Below are 25,838 nucleotides of genomic sequence, written 5' to 3' on the forward strand. Positions count from 1 at the left end.
ATAGCATTGCGTGACTGTGGAAATGAGTCTTAATCTGACGTTTGGATAGTAACATATAGAAATATGCTTAATCAGATTATTGAAATTTGGATAATAAACGGGATGATATTTTAGAAAGCAGCGCAAGGTCTATAGTTCCTGGGAGGCTTGATTTTGCCGTGGTCTCTGGGAGGTTAGAAAACCGTTGAGGATCCCATGGTCATTGTCTGGGAAACAAAAGTTTATTTTTGGTTCTGCTGGGAGTATGTTTGGAGAGCTGCTTCGTAGCTATGGAGAGTCCTTGAAAAAGCAAATGGAATGGTTGTCGTGAGTACCTGAGAATTTCTTACGTTTAAAATGGATTCTGTGAATATATGAAAATATGATGAATTGTATGTGTGTATAATCGATTACTAGAGATTTGATAAAGTAATACTGGGAGTATAATTAGATACAATTTAAACAACCCATATGAAGACAAACGTAGGTTTTGAGATGGTATCTTTATTGGATAATTTCATAAAGATGAGGTTTAAGCATTATTAAACAGTCTACAAAGTCTGGGTAGTTGTCTCAGAAACTGATGGGAATGTCCACTTTAGGGTAAGTTACCCTAAGAAAGAAACTATAAAACGCATACTGGATTTTCTCCGTCTGGGTACTACATTTGAAATAAAACTGCCCTTAAGGCCTGAAAATTCAGTGGGGTGTCTTCCCAGTATGAGAGGAGTTGCTATTGTAACAGTATAGCTTCCGTCCCTCTCCTCGAACCAGGGACCCTCTGCACACATTGACAACAGCCACCCTCGAAGCATAGTTACCCATTGCTCCACAAAAGCCCTTGCAGAGCAAATACTTCAAGGTCTCAGAGCGAGTGACATCACTGATAGAAATGCTATTAGCACGCACCCCGCTGACTAGCTAGCCATTTCACATCGGTTACACTATATTTATTGTATAAACCTTTTACCATAAAGTTAGAGTGAACCAAGGTGGCTGAGTAGCTGTTGATGTTGAAGAAGCGCCCCGTCCACTAGATTATACGTCACAGTGGCAAAATCACCTGAAAGATGCACATCGCCATCTGCTGACTGGAGTTGGTATCGCAGTTGTAAAAAATACTTTCAGACAAAATGCTACAAAGCGACTGCCCCTAAAAACCAACGGCTCCCTTTGAAAACAGGCGATGTGGCATCAGAAACATTTATTATCGTGTAAAAATGTACTACAAAGTGTACCTAAATAGAGTAACTTTGGTCATACCCAGTCAGCATGTGACGTCCAATGACGTCGAATTATGGGTGATATCAGGTCTGTCTGTTGTGGCCGCTACTTCACCCCAAAATAGTAATCCCAAAATGGGTTGTGTATAACTGTGTAAATGTCTCTCGGACAAGGTGACTTTTATCAATATACACTCTAAAAAGGAAAGGTTCATGGAGTATCCTTTAGGGGTTCTTCAAATTGAAACTGTAGGGGAACCCCTAAAAGTTATTTGAAGAACCTTTTGTGGGAACCCCTATAAGTTCTTTGAAGAACCCCTTATCATGGTTCCTCAAATAACCTTTTGGGTTTCATTTTTTTAACTTGCTGTCCACCCTCCCTCCATTATAAAAACATATTTTAATAATAATAACAATATTGACAATATTGATTTAAATAATTCATTGTTTATTTAGTGGCACCACAAATGTAAATTAATATTTACAAAACATTTTACCAAACAAAACACATTACCAAATTGCAACACTTCTGCAGACATGTCAGACCATAAAAAATAATACATTTACTTTGTATAGTGCTTTTTTTTCATGACATAAAAAACACATATATATATATATATATATATATATAATGATGTACAATAAAACAACATACATTAAAAATGAATCATAGGTAAACTAGCAATATTGTAGACTTGATGATAAATACAGATTTTTCAGCTTAATGTGTATATCGTATCCACTTAGTTATGTTAGGAAGTTAGCCATCTTTATGACCGGCCCTGGTAACTTCACGCCAACTTCTCCTCTCCCCAGAACACAGTAACTTAACAACATAAGTGTTTCTCTGACATTTTTGGGAAATTTAAAGGGAAATAATTCAGCCCAGCAGAGACCCAAGTCCCATGGGGACATCCTCGAGGGTGTGGATGTTCTCCCCATCAGCGGGATTTCACTCTCATGGTGAATTGGATTTCCACCGATGTGCAGTAAAGGATTGAAGAGCTGTGAAATCAGTGTCAACAAAAGTAAGAAAAGATTAATACACATACAATTAACAAAGAACAGAACAAATGTTCAGCTGTAGTTTTATATAAGCATGCACCACTATGTTAATGAAGAAACAGATTGGGGCAGAGGCATACCTTGTCACGGACATAAAGGCCACTCGGGTCCTCATTGAAGAGGTTGGGCAAGAGCAGAATCACTGCTGTGGTCTCCAGTCCTAGTAAAGCAATGATCTTACTACACTTGCTAATTTTATTACAAAATACATTAGAGAAAGCGAAGGAATAAGAGCAAATACCTCTTCTGTATTGTCCTTCGTGGACTGTCAAAATAGCAGGATGATGTCCTCAGGCCTTGCACCTCTACCTCTGCTAGTCATTGAATTCTCTTTTTGTCTTTATCCATTCCATATCCATTCAATGGACTTGATTCATTTCTGAGAAGATCTGAAAAGATCATTTGCACACATCTGTATGCTAATAGATGTCAGTTTGTATTAACTGCTATGTAGGTTAAATGTACACTTCAAATGCAGCTGTCCTACAACATATCTGTACCTTCTTCTTGATCCCAATTGCATTGTGTCCATGTTCTGTCCTATACGAATTTCAAAGGAAGAGAAAATGTGTCAAAGAATAGTCTTATAAGCATAATATATATATATATATATATATATATATATATATACAGTGGGGAGAACGAGTATTTGATACACTGCTGATTTTGCATGTTTTCCTACTTACAAAGCATGTAGAGGTCTGTAATTTTTTATCATAGGTACACTTCAACTGTGAGAGACGGAATCTAAAACAAAAATCCAGAAAATCACATTGTATTATTTTTAAGTAATTAATTAGCATTTTATTGCATGACATAAGTATTAGATCACCTACCAACCAGTAAGAATTCCGGCTCTCACAGACCTGTTCATTTTTCTTTAAGAAGCCCTCCTGTTCTCCACTCATTACCTGTATTAACTGCACCTTTTGAACTCGTTACCTGTATAAAAGACACCTGTCCACACACTCAATCAAACAGACTCCAACCTCTCCACAATGGCCAAGACCAGAGAGCTGTGTAAGGACATCAGGGATAACATTGTAGACCTGCACAAGGCTGGGATGGGCTACAGGAAAATAGGCAAGCAGCTTGGTGAGAAGGCAACAACTGTTGGCGCAATTATTAGAAAATGGAAGAAGTTCAAGATGACGGTCAATCACCCTCGGTCTGGGGCTCCATGCAAGATCTCACCTCATGGGGCATCAATTGTCATGAGGGAGGTGAGGGATCAGCCCAGAACTACACTGCAGGACCTGGTCAATGACCTGAAGAGAGCTGGGACCACAGTCTCAAAGAAAACCATTATTAACACACTACGCCGTCAAGGATTAAAATCCTACAGCGCACGCAAGGTCCCCCTGCTCAAGCCAGCGCATGTCCAGGCCCGTCTGAAGTTTGCCAATGACCATCTGGATGATCCAGAGGAGGAATGGTAGAAGGTCATCTGGTCTGATGAAACAAAAATAGAGCTTTTTGGTCTAAACTCCACTCGCCGTGTTTGAAGGAAGAAGAAGGATGTGTACAACCCCAAGAACACCATCCCAACCGTGAAGCATGGAGGTGGAAACATCATTCTTTGGGTATGCTTTTCTGACAGGACGACTGCACCGTATTGAGGGGAGGATGGATGGGGCGATGTATCGCGAGATCTTGGCCAACAACCTCCTTCCCTCAGTAAGAGCATTGAAGATGGGTCATGGCTGGGTCTTCCAGCATGACAATGACCCGAAACACACAGCCAGGGCAACTAAGGAGTGGCTCCGTAAGAAGTATCTCAAGGTCCTGGAGTGGCCTAGCCACCTGAACCCAATAGAAAATCTTTGGAGGGAGCTGAAAGTCCGTATTGCCCAGCGACAGCCCCGAAACCTGAAGGATCTGGAGAAGGTCTATATGGAGGAGTGGGCTAAAATCCCTGCTGCAGTGTGTGCAAAACTGGTCAAGAACTACAGGAAACGTATGATCTCTGTAATTGCAAACAAAGGGTTCTGTACCAAATATTAAGTTCTGCTTTTCTGGCGTATCAAATACTTAAGTCATGCAATAAAATGCAAATGAATTACTTAAAAATCATAGTGATTTTCTGGATTTTTGTTTTAGATTCCGTCTCTCACAGTTGAAGTGTAGTCTCTCACAGTTGAAGTGTCCTTTGACAGACCAAAGAGCTGTCAAAGGACACCAGAAACAAAATTGTAGACCTGCACCAGGCTGGGAAAACTGAATCTGCAATAGGTAAGCAGCTTGGTTTGAAGAAATCAACTGTGGGAGCAATTATTAGGAAATGGAAGACATACAAGACCACTGATAATCTCCCTCGATCTGGGGCCCCATGCAAGATGATCACAAGAACGGTGAGCAAAAATCCCAGAACCACACGGGGGGACCAAGTGAATGACCTGCAGAAAGCTGGGACCAAAGTAACAAAGCCTACCATCAGTAACACACTACGCTGCCAGGGACTCAAATCCTGCAGTGCCAGATGTGTCCCCCTGCTTAAGCCAGTACATGTCCAGGCCCGTCTGAAGTTTGCTAGAGAGCATTTGGATGATCCAGAAGAAGATTGGGAGAATGTCATATGGTCAGATGAAACCAAAATATAACTTTTTGGTAAAAACTCCACTCGTCGTGTTTGGAGGACAAAGAATGCTGAGTTGCATCCAATGAACACCATACCTACTATGAAGCATGGGGGTGGAAACATCATGCTTTGGGGCTGTTTTTCTGCAAAGGGACCAGGACGACTGATCCGTGTAAATGAAAGAATGAATGGGGCCATGTATCGTGAGATTTTGATTGAAAACCTCCTTCCATCAGCAAGGGCATTGAAGATGAAATGTGGCTGGGTCTTTCAGCATGACAATGATCCCAAACACACCGCCCAGGCAACAAAGGAGTTGCTTCGTAAGAAGCATTTCAAGGTCCTGGAGTGGCCTAGCCAGTCTCCAGATATCAACCCCATAGAAAGTTCTAGACGACCAATTCTTATTGCTTTTAGCCGTACCCTTATCCTACTCCTCCTCTGTTCCTCTGGCGATGTAGAGGTGAATCCAGGCCCTGCAGTGCCTAGCTCCACTCCTATTCCCCAGGCGCTCTCTTTTGATGACTTCTGTAACCGTAATAGCCTTGGTTTCATGCATGTTAACATTAGAAGCCTCCTCCCTAAGTTTGTTTTATTAACTGCTTTTCCACACTCTGCCAACCCGGATGTTCTAGCTGTGTCTAATTCCTGGCTTAGGAAGACCACCAAAAATTCTAAAATTTTCATCCCAAACTACAACATTTTCAGACAAGATAGAACTGCCAAAGGGGGCGGTGTTGCAATCTACTGCAAAGATAGCCTGCAGAGTTCTGTCCTACTATCTAGGTCTGTACCCAAACAATTTGAACTTCTACTTTTAAAAATCCACCTCTCTAAAAACAAGTCTCTCACCGTTGCCGCCTGCTATAGACCACCCTCTGCCCCCAGCTGTGCTCTGGACACCATATGTGAACTGATTGCCCCCCATCTATCTTCAGAGCTCATGCTGCTAGGCGACCTAAACTGGAACATGCTTAACACCCCAGCCATCCTACAATCTAAGCTTGATGCCCTAAATCTCACACAAATTATCAATGAACCTACCAGGTACCTCCCCAAAGCCTTATTAAACACGGGCACCCTCATAGATATCATCCTAACCAACTTGCCCTCTAAATACACCTCTGCTGTCTTACACCAAGATCTCGGCGATCACTGCCTCATTGCCTATATCCGTAATGGGTCAGCGGTCAAACAACCTCCACTCATCACTGTCAAACGCTCCCTGAAACACTTCAGCGAGCAGGCCTTTCTAATTGACCTGGCCGGGGTATCCTGGAAGGATATTGATCTCATCCCGTCAGTAGAGGATGCCTGGTTATTTTTTTTGAATGCCTTCCCAACCATCTTAAATAAGCATGCCCCATTCAAGAAATTTAGAACGAGGAACAGATATAGCCCTTGGTTCTCCCCAGACCTGACTGCCCTTAACCAACACAAAAACATCCTATGGCATTCTGCATTCGCATCGAACAGCCCCCGTGATATGCAGCTGTTCAGGGAAGCTAGAAACCATTATACACAGGCAGTTAGAAAAGCCAAGGCTAGCTTTTTCAAGCAGAAATTTGCTTCCTGCAACACTAACTCAAAAAAGTTCTGGGACACTGTAAAGTCCATGGAGAATAAGAACACCTCCTCCCAGCTGCCCACTGCACTGAAGATAGGAAATACTGTCACCACTGATAAATCCACTATAATTGAGAATTTCAACAAGCATTTTTCTACGGCTGGCCATGCTTTCCACCTGGCTACTCCTACCCCGGTCAACAGCACTGCACCCCCCACAGCAACTCGCCCAAGCCTTCCCCATTTCTCCTTCTCCCAAATCCAGTCAGCTGATGTTCTGAAAGAGCAAAATCTGGACCCCTACAAATCAGCCGGACTAGACAATCTGGACCCTTTCTTTCTAAAATTATCTGCAGAAATTGTTGCCACCTCTATTACTAGCCTGTTCAACCTCTCTTTCGTGTCGTCTGAGATTCCCAAAGATTGGAAAGCAGCTGCGGTCATCCCCCTCTTTAAAGGGGGGGTCACTCTTGACCCAAACTGCTACAGACCTATATCTATCCTACCCTGCCTTTCTAAGGTCTTCGAAAGCCAAGTCAACAAACAGATTACCGACCATTTCGAATCACACCATACTTTCTCTGCTATGCAATCTGGTTTCAGAGCTGGTCATGGGTGCACCTCAGCCACGCTCAAGGTCCTAAACGATATCTTAACCGCCATCGATAAGAAACATTACTGTGCAGCCGTATTTATTGATCTGGCCAAGGATTTCGACTCTGTCAATTACCACATCCTCATCGGCGGACTCGACAGCCTAGGTTTCTCAAATGATTGCCTCGCCTGGTTCACCAACTATTTCTCTGATAGAGTTCAGTGTGTCAAATCGGAGGGTCTGCAGTCCGGACCTCTGGCAGTCTCTATGGGGGTGCCACAGGGTTCAATTCTTGGACCGACTCTCTTCTCTGTATACATCAATGATGTCGCTCTTGCTGCTGGTGAGTCTCTGATCCACCTATACGCAGACGACACAATTCTGTATACTTCCGGCCCTTCTTTGACACTGTGTTAACAACCCTCCGGGCAAGCTTTACATTTACATTTACATTTAAGTCATTTAGCAGACGCTCTTATCCAGAGCGACTTACAAATTGGTGCGTTCACCTTAAGACATCCAGTGGAACAGCCACTTTACAATAGTGCATCTAAATCTTTTAAGGGGGGGGAGGGGGTGAGAAGGATTACTTTATTCTATCCTAGGTATTCCTGAAAGAGGTGGGGTTTCAGGTGTCTCCGGAAGGTGGTGATTGACTCCGCTGTCCTGGCGTCGTGAGGGAGCTTTAATGCCATACAACTCTCCTTCCGTGGCCTCCAATTGCTCTTAAATACAAGTAAAACTAAATGCATTCTCTTCAACCGATTGCTGCCTGCACCTGCCCGCCTGTCCAACATCACTACTCTGGACGGCTCTGACTTAGAATATGTGGACAACTACAAATACCTAAGTGTCTGGTTAGACTGTAAACTCTCCTTCCAGACCCACATCAAACATCTCCAATCCAAAGTTAAATCTAGAATTGGCTTCCTATTTCGCAACAAAGCATCTTTCACTCATGCTGCCAAACATACCCTTGTAAAACTGACCATCCTACCAATCCTCGACTTCGGCGATGTCATTTACAAAATAGCCTCCAATACCCTACTCAACAAATTGGATGCAGTCTATCACAGTGCAATCCGTTTTGTCACCAAAGCCCCATATACTACCCACCATGTGACCTGTACGCTCTCGTTGGCTGGCCCTCGCTTCATACTCGTCGCCAAACCCACTGGCTCCATGTCATCTACAAGACCCTGCTAGGTAAAGTCCCCCCTTATCTCAGCTCGCTGGTCACCATAGCATCACCCACCTGTAGCACGCGCTCTAGCAGGTATATCTCTCTGGTCACCCCCAAAAACAATTATTTCTTTGGCCTCCTCTCCTTCCAGTTCTCTGCTGCCAATGACTGGAACGAACTACAAAAATCCCTGAAACTGGAAACACTTATCTCCCTCACTAGCTTTAAGCACCAACTGTCAGAGCAGCTCACAGATTACTGCACCTGTACATAGCCCACCTATAATTTAGCCCAAACAACTACCTACTGTATTTATTTTATATATTTATTTATTTTGCTCCTTTGCACCCCATTATCTTTTATTTCTACTTTGCACATTCTTCCACTGCAAATCTACCATTTCAGTGTTTTACTTGCTATATTGTATTTACTTTGCCAGCATGGCCTTTTTTTGCCTTTACCTCCCTTATCTCACCTCATTTGCTCACATTGTATATAGACTTGTTTATACTATATTATTGACTGTATGTTTGTTTTACACCATGTGTAACTCTGTGTCGTTGTATGTGTCAAACTGCTTTGCTTTATCTTGGCCAGGTCGCAATAGTAAATGAGAACTTGTTCTCAACTTGCCTACTTGGTTAAATAAAGGTGAAATATATATATATATTTTTTAAGGCTTTGGAGGGAGTTGAAAGTCCGTGTTGCCCAGCAACAGTCCCAAAACAGCACTTCTCTAGAGGAGATCTGCATGGAGGAATGGGCCAAAATACCAGCAACAGTGTGTGAAATCCTTGTGAAGACTTACAGAAAAAGTTAGACCTCTGTCATTGCCACCAAAGGGTATATAACAAACTATTGAGACAAACTTTTGTTATTGACCAAATACTTATTTTCCACCATAATTTGCAAATAAATTCATTAAAAATCCTACAATGTGATTTTCTGGATTTTTTTTCTCCTTTTGTGTGTCATAGTTGAAGTGTACCTATGATGATAACTACAGGCCTCTCTCATATTTTTAAGTGGGAGAACTTGCACAATTGGTGGCTGACTAAATACTTTTTTTGCCCCACTGTATGTATATATATATATATATATATATATATATATATATATATAACATAAATATTGAAAGATAAATGGCATCGACATACAATTCAATGTAAAATAGAAGAACATATTGGAGAAAGCACTAGCCAATACAGTACTGCCATACAGTAACAGTACTGCCATTCAGACCTAATGTCATATTTCAAGATATCTTTGTACACAAATGGTTTAATATTTTGCTGTGTGGCAATAGTGTGTTTGGATTTTGAAGGGCATTTATACAAAAGAGGTAGTCTAGACACTGTATTAATACCATTATGCATTTGAATCCCATCAACAGCTACCATCTAAGATATTAATTTCCCTTCACAAGGGGACGTACATGTAACGTTTCCAAAATGGGATAGTATTGCCCATGTAACGTTTCCAAAATGGGATAGTATTGTCCATGTAACGTTTCCAAAATGGGATAGTATTGTACATGTATCGTTTCCAAAATGGGAAAGTATTGTACAGGATAGTATTGTACATGTAACGTTTCCAAAATGGGATAGTATTGTACATGTAACGTTGTTACCCCTTGTGAGTGAATAGTATTGCATGCTGTAGCAGACTATATAAAGAGGAAGACCTCCATTGACGATTCAGTTCGTTGAAACATCTCGTCTGGACAGGTCACCGTCCTTAGTTAGTTAACGTTAGCTAGTTCATTACCACAATAGTGAGAACTGCTCTACATTGGAAACTTACGTTAATGAGTCTAAAGCCAAGTTGGCTTTATGGAAACGATATACAATATATAGGAAAGAAAATAGTGGAGGGAAATAATCCAAACCTAGTTGTGCCTAGTTAGGACATAACGTTGTCTAGCTATATAACGGTACTGTACTGTAGCTCATACAACGCCGACGGTCAAACCCGGCTTTCTAATATTTACGGTAATTAACTATAGTAACGTTATGGAAGATGTTCACATAAAACCATCATTGTCTTCGTTATTCATTATTAGTATGTTATATTATTATATAAAGTATTTCGAGACATATTCAGAGCCAAACATCAACCCAACTTAACCTGTTTAACTGTTGTCGCATTCAAACGTGTCACCATCCTTTTCAGTTGTAATTGTGAAGTTCCCGGAAGAAGTCCAGCAACAACGGAGGTTCCTCGATGAACCCACCTGCTAACAAGTGCTTTGAAGAACCTTTTGGGGCTGCTTTTCATTGACCAAGAACCCTACGGTTCTTAGGGGATCTGAGAACAACTCCAGTTGAACCCTTCATTTTTAGAGTGTAGTCGGCTCTATTTACTCTCAGATTCAAACATGCTGATTAGCATCAACGATCAAGTCAGCTGCTGCTGCTCCAACACAGTATGAGGTGAGACGGTGAACTGACATTGAACTGGGCAGTCAGCTGCTGCTGCTCCAATACAGTATGAGGCGAGACGGTGAACTGACGTTGAACTGGGCAGTCAGCTGCTGCTCCAATACAGTATGAGGTGAGACTTTGAACTGATGTTGAACTGGGCAGTCAGTCATTCATTTTGAGCACGCACCCCTGAGGGGCCCCTGTGTTGAGGATCAGCGTGGCGGATGTGTTGTTACCTACCCTTAAAAATCATGAGCTTGCGCACACCCAGAAAAAATAGTTTGTGTGGAGGTGCTGACTAATGGCGAATAAACTATAAACTATCAAAATAAAGTCTCTCCATGTATAAACTCCCAGCAATTTAATGGGTTTTTACCAATGTTTCTGCATCACTGTGCCTTCTTCAGGGTGATATCATGAATACTTGAACCAGGTTATGTGTACAGACAGTGCAATTAGTGTAACCAATGACAATAGTGAGGGGTGTGTCATAATGATTAAGTTAATGAAAATGAATTTGGGAAACTGTAAAAAAATAGTATATGGCATATTAAATATATTACGCTATTGTTATCATATAGAAACATCATGGAATATTGTATATCATATTAAATATATTACTCTATTGTTTTCATATAGAAACATCATGGAATATTGTACATCATATTAGCATCAACATACATTATTGTTACATTCAATTTCACATAATAAGGATATTTCATATTTTCAAGTTCAGAAGTCAGAACCCATCACCTGCTATGTAAAAGAGACAGAATAATGCACAATGGTCAATGCTATCTGGGATCCTTGGGACATCTCTACACTAAACCCTAACCTTAAACGTTTTAAATATCAACTTCAATGGGCTAGGGACGTCCCAAGGATGTATCTCTACCTGAAAGTACATGATCCAAGTGATTGATAGTTCATATTCAGCAGTCATAAAGCCTTATTTACTTTATTGAACTACTAAAATTGTGAGTTTGTCAGACAGCAGCTCTACACTTTATCGACTGATTTATCCATTCATCCTTCCATCCCTCCTCAGCCTTCCTCTCCTCTGAAGACCCAGTGAGGGTGGAGCTCAGTCAGAAAGCTGTTGAGGGACTGGTTATGAAGAACACTTCTAGAGACAGAGAGGTGAGAGGTCACAGATGGTAAATATTTATGTCCCCTTAGCAGTTCATCACGTAAGCAAAAGGGAATATGTTCCATTATCTATGTTTATTTACATTAGTGCCACTGCCTGTTCAGTCCGCTATCATCCAGAAGGCGAGGTCAGTACAGGTGCATCAAAGTTGGGACCGAGAGACAGAAGCTGTTTTTTCATCACTAACACAGAGAGGCTGCTGCCTACATACACAGACTTGAAATCATTGTTACATATTACATTTAAGTCATTTAGCAGACGCTCTTATCTGACATTACTCATCTCATATGTATATACTGTATTCTATCCTATACTATTGTATCAGTCTATGCAGCTCTGACATTGCTCATCCATATATTTATATATTCTTATTCCATTACTTAGATTTGTGTGTATTAGGTATTTGTTGTGAAATTGTTAGATATTACTGCACTGTTGGAGCTAGGAACAGCAAGCATTTCGCTACACCCGCAATAACATATGATTTGATTTATTATGAAGGTCACTTGTGTAAAATTTACTTTTCCCCACTGCGTATGCATATTCAGTGGTCCTGCAACTTCCAATGTCAAAGGCCCATCCTGGTAGATCTGAACCTAATGCAGCTTGGAGTGATCAGATGATGGAAGTCACATTTAGGTGCCAGGTGTAACTGAGGCTATAGATGCTCCATATCCATTACTTTGAGTGTTTGATAATATGACTAAATGTGTTTCTGTGTTGCAGGTGCAGTCAATAAATGGAACGACAAGACCACGACATAAGCAGAGCTGTGGGAGACCACCTCAAGCCCCTGGTAGAGCCGGGGGTGGTGTTTACCACTCCACCACACCTTCAGCAGGCTGGAAAAGTGGGATTGATACTGTTTTACATACTAAGATGGACCAAGAGTCTGTTGATTGGTCAGTCATTGGGTTTTGCAATATGTTCAAATCAAATCAAGCTTTATTTATACAGCACATTTCAGACATGGATGCAACACAGGAAATAAACTGAAATATTTAGTACACAAACATAAGAGGATAAAAAAAAAAACTTAAAGACAAATGAGCATCCTAAGGAAATGTCATTGATTAAAATGTTAAAATATCCAACCCAAAATATTAGCTTGTTTTTTAGGAGGGGTTTTGAAAGACACTATGGGGGTGTCCACTGGAAGTTGACTAGTAACAACAACAGGGACCTAAAAGACACCCACCATGAGACCCACTAAATCTGCCAAAGAAGAGGAAAACTAAAGAAAAACCCACACCAAACTTAGACAGGAAGCAAACCGAAAAGGTCGATTGACTAAAGGTGTTGACTCTCCACATCTATCAAGACAACTGGAGCACTGGGCCAGACACTCTAAAATAGAACCTGGACCAGCTCAGGTGAAACACCTTCCCACTAACGAGATGGACAAGCTAGCACAGGTGTAACACATACTGACTAACGAGGTGACACCAATCGGTGCGTCCTACGCGCTAACGAGCTATACGCGCTAAAGTCCAACCTCAAAACATAAATGGAAAAACCAAAGACTGTAACAGCGTAAAAGAATGCGCACCACCAACAGAAAACATCTTCCATTTCACAATATAATCAACTACAATGCTTCACCTTCACCAATATAAACATGGTGTCTACATTTACATTCAACAATTAAAAACAAGAAAAAAAAGGGAATTTTTCCCTTCCTAAAACCCACTAGCTTCTAGAACTCCCGTCCCCTTGGAACGAGCCCAAACAAAACTCATCTCCAATACGGAAATTCTAAATAATTTGTGATCCATGGAACGCACTGGCTAAACACAAAACACAAATCTTTTTGACTGCCCAACCTTGAGACAATCAGAAACCAAGTTGTCCTCACCATGGACACAAGCACCAAAACCCCTGTTGTTTTGACAAGTAGCAATAAATCACTGATATCGATTAGAGGGGAAATCAGGTTGTACTTGCTGTTGAAACTAACATCTAAAAAAAACATGGAAATGGGTTTCGAGGACAACCTGCAGAAGACAGTCAGCTACATTTGGGAGTGATGCATTTAAATGTAGGGGTCGCTAAACAAAGGAACGCAACACTTATTTGTCATAACTCATCCCGATATCATGTTAAAATCAATTGTGCGAGGAGGGAGATGAGTTTGCACGTCCTGTTAAAACTAACAGCTCAAAAACCACACGGAATCAGGGAGTAATGTGTATATCACTGGTTAGAGAACAATTTGTAGAAAACAGCTAGATACATTTTGAAGTGTTGCATTTCGATTCAAGTGGGTCACCAACATTGTAAGTGTAACACAACTCTTTTTGTGTTAGTCACTTTTTGTTAAATCACATAAATAGTACTCTTCCATTTCAGAGCCTGGATTTTCCCCCTGAGGCTAATATCCATATGTTGAAATCAAATGATAAGGGGCACACGTTTAGGCTTCTACATTGTGACATTATTAAAATACTCCTACTACAAAGTGTTAACATTCAACATTAATTAATTGATATCATGAAACAACTCCTTCATGTATTTTCTGATGTTTGATCAGACACCTTTTATCAGAGTATCTCTTGTCACATTGATTACAGCTATAAGGTTTCTCTCCTGTGTGTGTTCTCTGGTGTAAAGTAAGCTGGCCAGATGTAGCAAAACTCTTCCCACATTGATCACAGCTATACGGTTTCTCTCCCGTGTGTGTTCTCCGGTGTGATATCATGCCGCTTAGCTGAGTAAAACTCTTCCCACATTGATCACAGGTATAAGGCTTCTCTCCTGTGTGTGTTCTCTGGTGTCGAGTCAGAATGCTGGATGTATTAAAACTCTTCCCACATTTATTACAGCTATAAGATTTATCTCCTGTGTGTGTTCTCTGGTGTTGAGTCAGGCTGCTAGATGAGGAAAAACTCTTCCCACATTGACCACAGATATAAGATTTCTCTCCCGTGTGTGTTCTCTGGTGTTGAGTCAGGCTGCTAGATGAGGAAAAACTCTTCCCACATTGACCACAGATATAAGATTTCTCTCCTGTGTGTGTTCTCTGGTGTACTTTTAGATTGCCAGATTGAGCAAAACTCTTCCCACATTGAGTACAGCTATGAGGTTTCTCTCCTGTGTGTGTTCTCTGGTGTGACATCAGGCTGCTTAGGCTAATAAAACTCTTCCCACATTCATTACAGCTATATGGTTTATCTCTTGTCTGTGTTCTCTGGTGTGATATCAGACTGCTTAGGTGAGTAAAACTCTTCCCACATTCATTACAGCTATACGGTTTCTCTCCTGAGTGTGTCCTCTGGTGTGATATCAGGCTGCTTAGCTGAGTAAAACTCTTTCCACATTGAGTACAGCTAAAAGGTTTCTCTCCTGTGTGTGTTCTATGGTGTATCTTCAGATGGTTAGATGTAAAGAAACTCTTCCCACACTGAGTACAGCTATACGATTTTTCTCCTGTGTGTGTTCTTTGGTGTACAATAAGATGGCTAGATGTATCAAAACTCTTCCCACATTCATCACAGCTATACGTTTTTTCTCGTTTCTCTCCTGTGTGTGTTCTCTGGTGTGATATCAGGGTGCTCAGCCGAGTAAAACTCTTCCCACATATACCACAGCTACAGATATAAGATTTCTTTCCTGTGTGTGTTCTCTGGTGTGATATCAGGCTGGTTGAATGAGTAAAACTCTTCCCACATTGAGTACAGCTATAAGGTTTCTCCACTGTGTGTATTCTCTGATGAATTTGAATGCCTGCTGAGGATGTGAGTCTCTTCCCACCGTCAGAGCAGCAGTGAGATTTCTTCCCTGTGGATCTCTGCAGGTGTTTCTTGAGGTGTTCTGATGTGGAGATAAACTTCTCTGCCTTGTCAGCATCATGAGGTTGTTGAGGCTCCCCAGAGGATCCACAATAGTCACGTCTCTCTCCTGTGTGAACAACAAAGTCAGACAGATGGTTAAAGGTCCACAACAGTGGAAATCCACTGTAAAAAGTGATGCCAACAGCGTAGCTATGAAGTTGTACAACAATTGACGTCTGTAATGAATGTCATGATTATTTGACATTTGTCTTAAAATGAGCAAGAACAGTCATATTTTGTCTTGTTTTCTTATTAGTAGTAACATCAAGGATTGTAGGCTAGAAATAAGTTATTAATGTTGTTGAAACTGTAAGCGGTGTGCCAGGCGACTTTTGGTCTCCAATATAGGCCCCTTTCTGTGTTTAATAAAATTGCGGCACGGGGGCGATGCAAATGCGATTTGGTTGTAGAAACTCCTCCCTGCTAATGAGGAAACCGATAGTTATGGGTGTAGTATATCTACTAATGAGGAAACCACTAGTTATGGGTGTAGTATATCTGGTAATGAGGAAACCACTAGTTATGGGTGTAGTATATTTGGTAATGAGGAAACCACTAGTTATGGGTGTAGTATATCTGGTAATGAGGAAACCACTAGTTATGGGTGTAGTATATCTGGTAATGAGGAAACCACTAGTTATGGATGTTGTATATCTGGTAATGAGGAAACCACTAGTTATGGATGTTGTATATCTGGTAATGAGGAAACCACTATTTATGGATGTAGTATATCTGGTAATGAGGAAACCATTAGTTATGGATGTAGTATATCTGGTTATGAGGAAACCACTAGTTATGGATGTAGTATATCTGGTAATGAGGAACCCACTAGTTATGGATGTGGTATATCTGGTTGTAGGAAACTCCTCCCTGCTAATTAGGAAACCAGACACTTCAGAACAAACTTCCTTTAGATGTTTTGGGGGAAACAATGTTACTATGGTTACTTTTGTTCCATGTTGTGAATGTTATCCAATGTGTTACTATGGTTACTGTTGTTCCATGTTGTGAATGTTATCCAATGTAATACTATGGGTTATAGCAGTATGGCCTAATAATTTGACATAAATTAACTTATGAATATTTTTGGTTGATACTTCAAGGAGTCTTTGTTAGAGGAAATTATAGTTGAAATTATTAATTATGTATACAGTATTGATTAAAACCATTTATTCTGATACTATTATGTTATGATATGAAATGTATGGGCTCTTGGTTAAGCTGTTACTGAAAATGTTAGTAAAAACAAATTAATTGTCTGTACCTTGCAGAGTTTAGGGGGGAGAGATGAGATAGCTTTTCAGACAGATAAGAATGTTTGGGTTGTGTTCCATTAGTGGAGAAAAGTATATATTTTAGACAGTGTGGAATGTATTTTTATGAGGGGAGTAGAAGAAGGTTTCCTGACCTGTAGACACTGATATATTGGGGGGATGGAAGAGAGTGTGTGAAACTGATGATGTCATTTTATGTTCTCTCTTTAAAATGTAATGTTCTTTGTATTTTGGGGCAGTACTCACTTGAATTAAACGCTGTTTACCTGGCTTTTAAGACTGGTCTCGATCTACTTCATGCATAATTAATGAACTTACACCTCATTAATGAATTAGAACCGAGTGCGAATTTGGTTTTGGCTACAAAATACATAGGAATCTAGAATTCCTCTATCAGTCTTACAATTCAAAATCAGAAAGCCTAATTATCCTTGGTATAACCTTAAAACAGTACTATACCGGGGAAGCCCTTCATGTTGGAGGGTGTTTCTACAGTACTATACTGGGGAAGCCCTTCATGATGGAGGGTGGTTCTACAGTACTATACCGGGGAAGCCCTTCATGATGGAGAGTGTTTCTACAGTACTATACCGGGGAAGCCCTTCATGTTGGAGGGTGTTTCTACAGTACTATACCGGGGAAGCCCTTCGTGATGGAGGGTGTTTCTACAGTACTATACCGGGGAAGCCCTTCATGATTGGAGGGTGTTTCTACAGTACTGTACTGGGGAAGCCCTTCATGTTGGAGGGTGTTTCTACAGTACTATACTGGCGAAACCCTTCGTGTTATTTAAACCTTCTTAAAACAATTCCACATAGCTTTGAAGGACCTCCCCCTCAGACAAGGCTTAGGCTATAATGGGTTAAACTATCTGAAACTTACATTACTCTGAGACTAGTTATCCTGGGATCTTACATTACCCTGAGACTATTTATCCTGGGATCTTACATTACTCAGACTAGTTATCCTGGGGAATAGTTTTAATAAATTTGCAAAAAATCTAAACCTGTTTTTGCTTTTGAATTAAGGGGTATTGTGATGGCATTATGGGGTATTGTGATGGCATTATGGTGTATTGTGTGAAGATTGATGGGGATTTAAAAATAATAATCAATTTTAGAGTAAAGGGATGCACCGATATTACATTTTTGGCCAATATTTTCCTTGCCCCAAAAAACAATACCGATAACCGATATTTACAATTTTTGTGGCCTTTTAAGCATTCTAGTACAGTTAAAAAGTTAAACACACACACAGACGCAGCGGTCTAAGTCACTGCATCTCAGTGCAAGAGGCGTCACTACAGTGCCTGGTTCCAATCCAGGCTGTATCACATCCGGCTGTGATTGGGAGACCCACAGTAGTTGTCTGTTATTGGTGTAGAGCGGACGACAAAGGAGAGGGATCCCACAGTAGCTGTCTGTTATTGGTGTAGTGAGGAAGACAAAGAAGAGGGATCCCACAGTAGTTGTCTGTTATTGGTGTAGAGGGGACGACAAAGGAGAGATCCCACATGTGGATAGGAAGATACAGTGGGGCAAAAAAGTATTTAGTCAGCCACCAATTGTGCAAGTTCTTCCATTTAAAAAGATGAGAGAGGCCTGTAATTTCCATTATAGGTACACTTCAACTATGACAGACAAAATGAAAAGAAAAAATCCAGAAAATCACATTATAGGATTTTTAATGAATGTATTTGCAGATTATGGTGGAAAATAAGTATTTGGTCACCTACAAACAAGCAAGATTTCTGGCTCTCACATACCTGTAACTTCGTCTTTAAGAGGCTCCTCTGTCCTCCACACGTTACCTGTATTAATGGCACCTGTTTGAACTTGTTATCAGTATAAAAGACACCTGTCCACAACCTCAAGACAGTCACACTCCAAACTCCACTATGGCCAAAACCAAAGATCTGTCAAAGGACACCAGAAACAAAATTGTAGACCTGCATCAGGCTGGGAAGACTGAATCGACAATAGGTAAGCAGCTTGGTTTGAAGAAATCAACTGTGGGAGCAATTATTAGGAAATGGAAGACATACAAGACCACTGATAATCTCCCTCAATCTGGGGCTCCACGCAAGATCTCACCCCGTGGGGTCAAAATGATCACAACCACACGGGGGGACCTAGTGAATGACCTGCAGAGAGCTGGGACGAAAGTAACAAAGCCTACCATCATTAACACACTACGCCGCCAGGGACTCAAATCCTGCAGTGCCAGACGTGTCCCCCTTCTTAAGCCAGTACATGTCCCCCTTCTTAAGCCAGTACATGTCCAGGCCCGTCTGAAGTTTGCTAGAGAGCATGTGGATGATCCAGAAGAAGATTGGGAGAATGTCATATGTCATATGGTCAGATGAAACAAAAATATAACTTTTTGGTAAAAACTCAACTCGTCGTGTTTGGAGGACAAACAATGCTGAGTTGCATCCAAAGAACACCATACCTACTGTGAAGCATGGGGGTGGAAACATCATGCTTTTTGGGGCTGTTTTTCTGCAAAGGGACCAGGACGACTGATCCGTGTAAAGGAAAGAATAAATGGGGCCATGTATCGTGAGATTTTGAGTGAAAACCACCTTCCATCAGCAAGGGCATTGAAGATGAAACATGGCAGGGTCTTTCAGCATGACAATCATCCCAAACACACCGCCCAGGAGTGGCTTCGTAAGAAGCATTTCAAGGTCCTGGAGTGGCCTAGCCAGTCTCCAGATCTCAACCCCATAGAAAATCTTTGGAGGGAGTTGTAAGTCCGTGTTGCCCAGGAACAGCCCCAAAACATCACTGCTCTGGAGGAGATCTGCATGGAGGAATGGGCCAAAATACAAGCAACAGTGTGTGAAAACCTTGTGAAGACTTACAGAAAACATTGGACCTCTGTCATTGCCAACAAAGGGTATATAACAAAGTATTGAGATAAACTTTTGTTATTGACCAAATACTTATTTTCCACCAAAATTTGCAAATAAATTCATAAAAAAATCCTACAATATGATTTTCTGGATTTTTTCTCTCTCATGTTGTCTGTCATAGTTGAAGTGTACCTATGATGAAAATTACAGGCCTCTCATCGTTTTAAGTGGGAGAACTTGCACAATTGGTGGCTGACTAAATACTTTTTTGCCCCACTGTACATATTATCATTATTACTGGAAAATATTCTTTTAAAATCCAGGAATTTTACAACTTTAGCTCTCTAGGTCAAACCAGTAGGCTACAGTAAGTTGTATCTCTCTAGGTCATGCCAATAGGTTGTATCTCTCTAGGTCATGCCAGTAGGTTACAGTAGGTTGTAACTTTCTAGGTCATGCCAGTAGGTTACAGTAGGTTGTAACTCTCTAGGTCATGCCAGTAGGTTACAGTAGGTTGTAACTTTCCAGGTCATGCCAGTAGGTTACAGTAGGTTGTAACTCTCTAGGTCATGCCACTAGGCTACAGTAGGTTGTAACTCTCTAGGTCATGCCAGTAGGTTGTATCTCTCTAGGTCATGCCAGTAGGTTACAGTAGGTTGTAACTCTCTCTCTAGGTCATGCCAGTAGACTACAGTAGGTTCTATCTCTCTAGGTCATGCCTGTCGGTTACAGTAGGTTGTATATCTCCAGATCATGCCAGTAGGTTACAGTAGGTTGTAACTCTCTAGGTCATGCCAGTAGGTTAGAGTAGGTTGTAACTTTCTAGGTCATGTCAGTAGGTTACAGTAGGTTGTATCTCTCTAGGTCAAGCCAGTAGGTTGTAACTCTCTAGGTCATGTCAGTAGGTTACAGTAGGTTATATCTCTCTAGGTCATGCCAGTAGGCTACAGTAGGTTGTATCTCTCTAGGTCAAGCCAGTAGGCTACAGTAGGTTTTATCTCTGTGGGTCATGCCAGTGGATTACAGTAGGATGTATCTCTCTAGGTCATGCCAGTAGGTTACAGTAGGTTGTAACTCTCTAGGTCATGTCAGTAGGTTACAGTAGGTTATATCTCTCTAGGTCATGCCAGTAGGCTACAGTAGGTTGTATCTCTCTAGGTCATGCCAGTAGGTTACAGTAGGTTGTAACTTTCCAGGTCATGCCAGTAGGTTACAGTAGGTTGTAACTCTCTAGGTCATGCCACTAGGCTACAGTAGGTTATATCTCTCTAGGTCATGCCAGTAGGCTACAGTAGGTTGTATCTCTCTAGGTCAAGCCAGTAGGCTACAGTAGGTTTTATCTCTGTGGGTCATGCCAGTGGATTACAGTAGGATGTATCTCTCTAGGTCATGCCATTAGGTTACAGTAGGTTGTATCTCTCTAGGTCATGCCAGTAGGCTACAGTAGGTTTTATCTCTGTGGGTCATGCCAGTGGATTACAGTAGGATGTATCTCTCTAGGTCATGCCAGTAGGTTACAGTAGGTTGTAACTCTCTAGGTCATGTCAGTAGGTTACAGTAGGTTATATCTCTCTAGGTCATGCCAGTAGGCTACAGTAGGTTGTATCTCTCTAGGTCAAGCCAGTAGGCTACAGTAGGTTTTATCTCTGTGGGTCATGCCAGTGGATTACAGTAGGATGTATCTCTCTAGGTAATGCCATTAGGTTACAGTAGGTTGTATCTCTCTAGGTCATGCCAGTAGGCTACAGTAGGTTATATCTCTCTAGGTCATGCCAGTAGGCTACAGTAGGTTGTAACTCTCTAGGTCATGCCAGTAGGTTACATTAGGTTGCATACAAGTGGATTTATCTCTATAGGCCATGCCAGTAGGTTACAGTTGGTTATATCTCTCTAGGTCATGCCAGTAGGCTACAGTAGGTTGTATCTCTCTAGGTCATGCCAGTAGGCTACAGTAGGTTGTATCCAAGTGGAAACAATTATCAATTTAATGTGGAAAGTGTTGAATTTGGTCAACAACAAAATGAAAGGCTTATTTGATGCGTGAAGTTTACTTGAACCAACAGAAGTTTCGTAATGCTTAAGTTATGTGGACACGTGGTATACCGACAACTTTGATAGAAAAGCTATAGGAGTTGTCTCCAGATCGCTATGCATATTCATGCTAGTAGCTTAGCATCTCTCTCCATTGAATACAGGCGGTTGACGACAACAACCCTCATAAAATATAAACAATAGATTACAATAAAAATATGAATCCACCATACCAAAGACAGGATAGGCGGAGCTAGACAACCCGCAGTGCCCCTTTGTGGACATCAACTCCCCTTGTTATGGCTGAGACATCTTGTCAGTATATCCATAAACTTTGGTGTAGCCAATCAAACTCACATGGCACGGTGTGTAGTAAAACATCACTACATGCCGTGCCCCCCAGTCTGCGGTCAGCAGATTGACCCTTCTCAAATAGATATATTAAGTCACTTTTTGGAAACGGAACGGAGAAAACAAGGGGTAGCCCTGCTCTCTACGTCGTCTGATTCTAGACATATCTGTCATCATCCTAGGGCCCTCCGTTGAAGAGGTATTGACGAGCCAACTCCGAATATCCAAAGTTAAAAACTAATTTAAGGCGGTACTTACTGGTGTTAATCAGATCTCCTATCTCCACCTCTTCATCTTTCAATGTGACAGTAATTTCCCCTTCCATCTTCACTCCAAAAACTGCATCCTCCCCTTTCTCTTCCTCCTCTTCTTTCACTGAAACGTCTTTCTCTTCTTCTTTCACTGTCACAGCCTCACCCTCTACTTCTTGTTTTACTGTGACATCCTCTTCTTCCTTTTCCTCTTTCACGATAATGTTCAGCCCCAGAGCTTCTTTCTCCGTCCAGCAAACCTCTTCTTTAACAGGAGGGGAGAAGTTTAGGGAGCTCATGGTCGGGGATGTTAGCTAGCTATCATTAGCGACTAGGCTAGTGCTAACTTAACAGGCCAGATACTATAGCTGACTAATACAAAATAACGTAATATTAAATTAAATAGGTTAACAAGTAGATACAACAGAAGTGTGTCTAAAACACAGTAGCTAATATAGACAGAAAGCGTATAAATAGGTTGAATCGTTCTGCTATGTTGTCTAGCAAGCTACAGAGGTGGTTGACGAGCTGTTTCTGAAGAACCGTCCATTAGATTAAACGTCACGCTGACAGCGTCGCCTGAAAGACGCACATCGCCGTCTGCTGACTGGAGGGGAAACGCAGTTGAGGATCATATTTTATTTTCAGACAAAGATTATTTTAAATGGATTTAATTAAATAATACTATTATTTTGAGACACACAAAGACCTGAATGTGTTGATTGATTAGTGTGAATAAAAAAGGTTTACTACAGCACATTTAAGGCAGTTTCATTAAGTCTAACTAAATCCAAATAATTAGCTAGCTACTGTCAGTCTTTTCTGCTCCAACATGGTATAACAATACCTCATGTAGATGTATATAATGAACAGACTTGGTCTATACTGGTCCTACATGGTGTAACAATACATCATGTAGATGTATATAATGAACAGACTTGGTCTATACTGCTCCTACATGGTGTAACAATACATCATGTAGATGTATGTAATGAACAGACTAGGTCTATACTGGTCCTACATGTTGTAACAATACATCATGTAGATGTATATAATGAACAGACTGGGTTTATACTGCTCCTACATGGTGTAACAATACATCATGTAGATGTATATAATGAATAGACTGGGTTTATACTGCTCCTACATGGTGTAACAATACATCATGTAGATGTACAGTACCGTTCAAAAGTTTGGGGTCACTTAGAAATGTCCTTGTCTTTGAAAGAAAAAAATAATAATACAAATAATTTATAAAAACCTGTTTTTGCTTTGTCATTATGGGGTATTGTGTGTAGATTGATGAGGGGAAAAAATAATTTAATCCATTTTAGAATAAGGCTGTAATGTAACAAACTGTGGAAAAAGTGAAGGGGTCTGAATACTTTCCAAATGCGCTGTATATATAGGGGCAGTTCTTAGTGACATCACTTCCTGAAACAGGAGGTACAAATATATAACATAGGTTCACAATATCAACATTCAATGTATCAAAATATATGACCAAGCTGGAAGTGTAAACACCAGCCCAGCCACAATCCTAGAGGTTCACTGATGATTAACCTCCTCCTTCACACCTGACTCCTGATGATCAACCTCCTCCTTCACATCTGACTCCTGATGATCAACCTCCTCCTTCACATCTGACTCCTGATGATCAACCTCCTCCTTCACATCTGATTCCTGATGATCAACCTCCTCCATCACATCTGACTACAGTGATCAATCCAGAGTGTCTTCTTTTTTGGGGACTCCCGATGGACGACGTCATCCAATAGGCCGTCATCACCACCGCCCACAAGTTAATAGTCATTCAGGTTATCAATAGGAAGAACATTGGCAATATATCCTGTCTGGTGACTTGTCTCGTTTAATGGATTTAAATTGGCAGGTGTAAAAAAAACTCAGTTGATTTCAAACAGAGGAAAAACTTTTGGAATTCTTCAACTGTATCAAAGTCTGTGGCCTGTGATGTTGGGACAAATGATAGTCCCTTATTATACAAGAGGCATAATTCACAAATTCTACAGCACAACGGCAGAGTCATGTCTTAAGTGTAAAACGAACAATGACTCAATAATCCTTCTGGGAATGTTATGTCATAAAGTTATGGGAGGAGTTAGAAAGTTGGCTGTCACAGGTACAGTTATACAATGTAAAATTACTTTTAATCTGTCTGTGTAATGAGATACCCCAGAGTTGGACAATACCTTTCTCGTCAATCATCTTAAAAATTATACTTTATTAATACCTGGAAATCAACCAATCCTCTGTTGTTAATTCAATAGAAAGGTCAAATGCTTTATTATTTAAAAGTTTAAAGTGACGGAGAGAAATAAAATGGTGCTGATGCTGGTCTGGGCAGGTGTGATGTAGTTAATGGAGATGGAGGTGTGTTCTAGTGGGGCTGGGAAGGTGTGATGTAGTTCATGGAGATGGAGGTGTGTTCTAGTGGGTCTGATGTAGTTAATGGAGATGGGGCTGTGTTCTAGTGGGTCTGGGTAGGTGTGATGTAGTTAATGGAGATGGGGATGGGTTCTAGTGTGTCTGGGCAGGTGTGATGTAGTTAATGGAGATGGAGGTGTGTTCTAGTGGGTCTGGGCAGGTGTGATGTAGTTAATGGAGATGGAGGACCTTGCATCCATGACAGTGCATGTGCTTGACCGGTGAGCGCGTTCTTTTAAGATGTAGAGCCGCAAGCTAGCTCGAGGACGCGCTCTTTGAAAGGAGGGTTTATAAGCACGGAAATCGATTTTGCCGCATGAGCATGCTTTTGCGGCACAGTCGATAGTGCGCCGGACCTCGGGCTCGAAGGTCGAGGGTTCGAGACCTGCTCCCTGCCTGTTTCATTGAAATATAAAGGGAGGCTTACTTGACACCAAACCAACAACAGTAGTTACTAAAACATAAATGTACAATGTAAAATGTTGATTTAATTTTAATTTAATTTTATTTCACCTTTATTTAACCAGGTAGGCAAGTTGAGAACAAGTTCTCATTTACAATTGCGACCTGGCCAAGATAAAGCAAAGCAGTTCGACAGATACAACGACACAGAGTTACACATGGAGTAAAACAAACATACAGTCAATAATACAGTATAAAGAAGTCTATATACAATGTGAGCAAATGAGGTGAGAAGGGAGGTAAAGGCAAAAAAGGCCATGGTGGCAAAGTAAATACAATATAGCAAGTAAAACACTGGAATGGTAGTTTTGCAATGGAAAATGTGCAAAGTAGAAATAAAAATAATGGGGTGCAAAGGAGCAAAATAAATAAATACATTAAATACAGTTGGGAAAGAGGTAGTTGATTGGGCTAAGTTATAGGTGGGCTATGTACAGGTGCAGTAATCTGTGAGCTGCTCTGACAGTTGATGCTTAAAGCTAGTGAGGGAGATAAGTGTTTCCAGTTTCAGAGATTTTTGTAGTTCGTTCCAGTCATTGGCAGCAGAGAACTGGAAGGAGAGGCGGCCAAAGAAA

At 41.0% G+C, this 25,838-nt stretch overlaps 2 protein-coding genes and 1 pseudogene across 4 annotated transcripts in view; all 3 read right to left on the reverse strand.

Annotated features, from left to right (window-relative positions):
• LOC135572436 (uncharacterized) overlaps positions 1–25,838 on the reverse strand; it is a 243,011-nt gene that overhangs the window by 71,443 nt on the left and 145,730 nt on the right. The gene's annotated exons all lie outside the window — the stretch shown is intronic.
• The window catches only part of LOC115134767 (nuclear factor erythroid 2-related factor 2-like), a 215,096-nt pseudogene that overhangs the window by 58,477 nt on the left and 130,781 nt on the right, over positions 1–25,838 (reverse strand).
• On the reverse strand, positions 12,690–22,890 carry LOC115118486 (zinc finger protein 883-like). Of its 3 annotated transcripts, XR_010464266.1 has the most exons (3): positions 22,364–22,890; positions 18,632–19,671; positions 15,568–18,338 (listed from the first exon to the last, which is right to left on the reverse strand). XR_010464266.1 is itself a non-coding variant. In XM_029647096.2 (2 exons), exons 1-2 carry the CDS (start codon positions 22,653–22,655, stop codon positions 14,251–14,253), a joined length of 1,701 nt encoding a protein of 566 aa, XP_029502956.2. In that variant the 5' UTR covers positions 22,656–22,890; the 3' UTR covers positions 12,690–14,250. The 3 variants fall into 3 exon arrangements, 2 of the variants coding, with proteins under 2 accessions (XP_029502956.2, XP_064876254.1); XM_029647096.2 differs by lacking the exon at positions 18,632–19,671 and having other exon boundaries at positions 12,690–15,659; XM_065020182.1 differs by having other exon boundaries at positions 15,568–19,671.

The sequence above is a fragment of the Oncorhynchus nerka genome, linkage group LG2, assembly GCF_034236695.1.
Source record: "Oncorhynchus nerka isolate Pitt River linkage group LG2, Oner_Uvic_2.0, whole genome shotgun sequence".
Lineage (NCBI taxonomy): Eukaryota > Metazoa > Chordata > Actinopteri > Salmoniformes > Salmonidae > Oncorhynchus > Oncorhynchus nerka.

Excerpts from the sequence above, each read along its gene's own strand:
- LOC115118486 (XM_029647096.2), bottom strand. The coding sequence starts at position 22,655 with ATGAGCTCCCTAAACTTCTCCCCTCCTGTTAAAGAAGAGGTTTGCTGG. Across the intron at positions 15,660-22,363 it reads AGGAGATCTGATTAACACCA|GAGAGAGACGTGACTATTGT; the intron begins GTAAGTACCGCC and ends TTGTTCACACAG.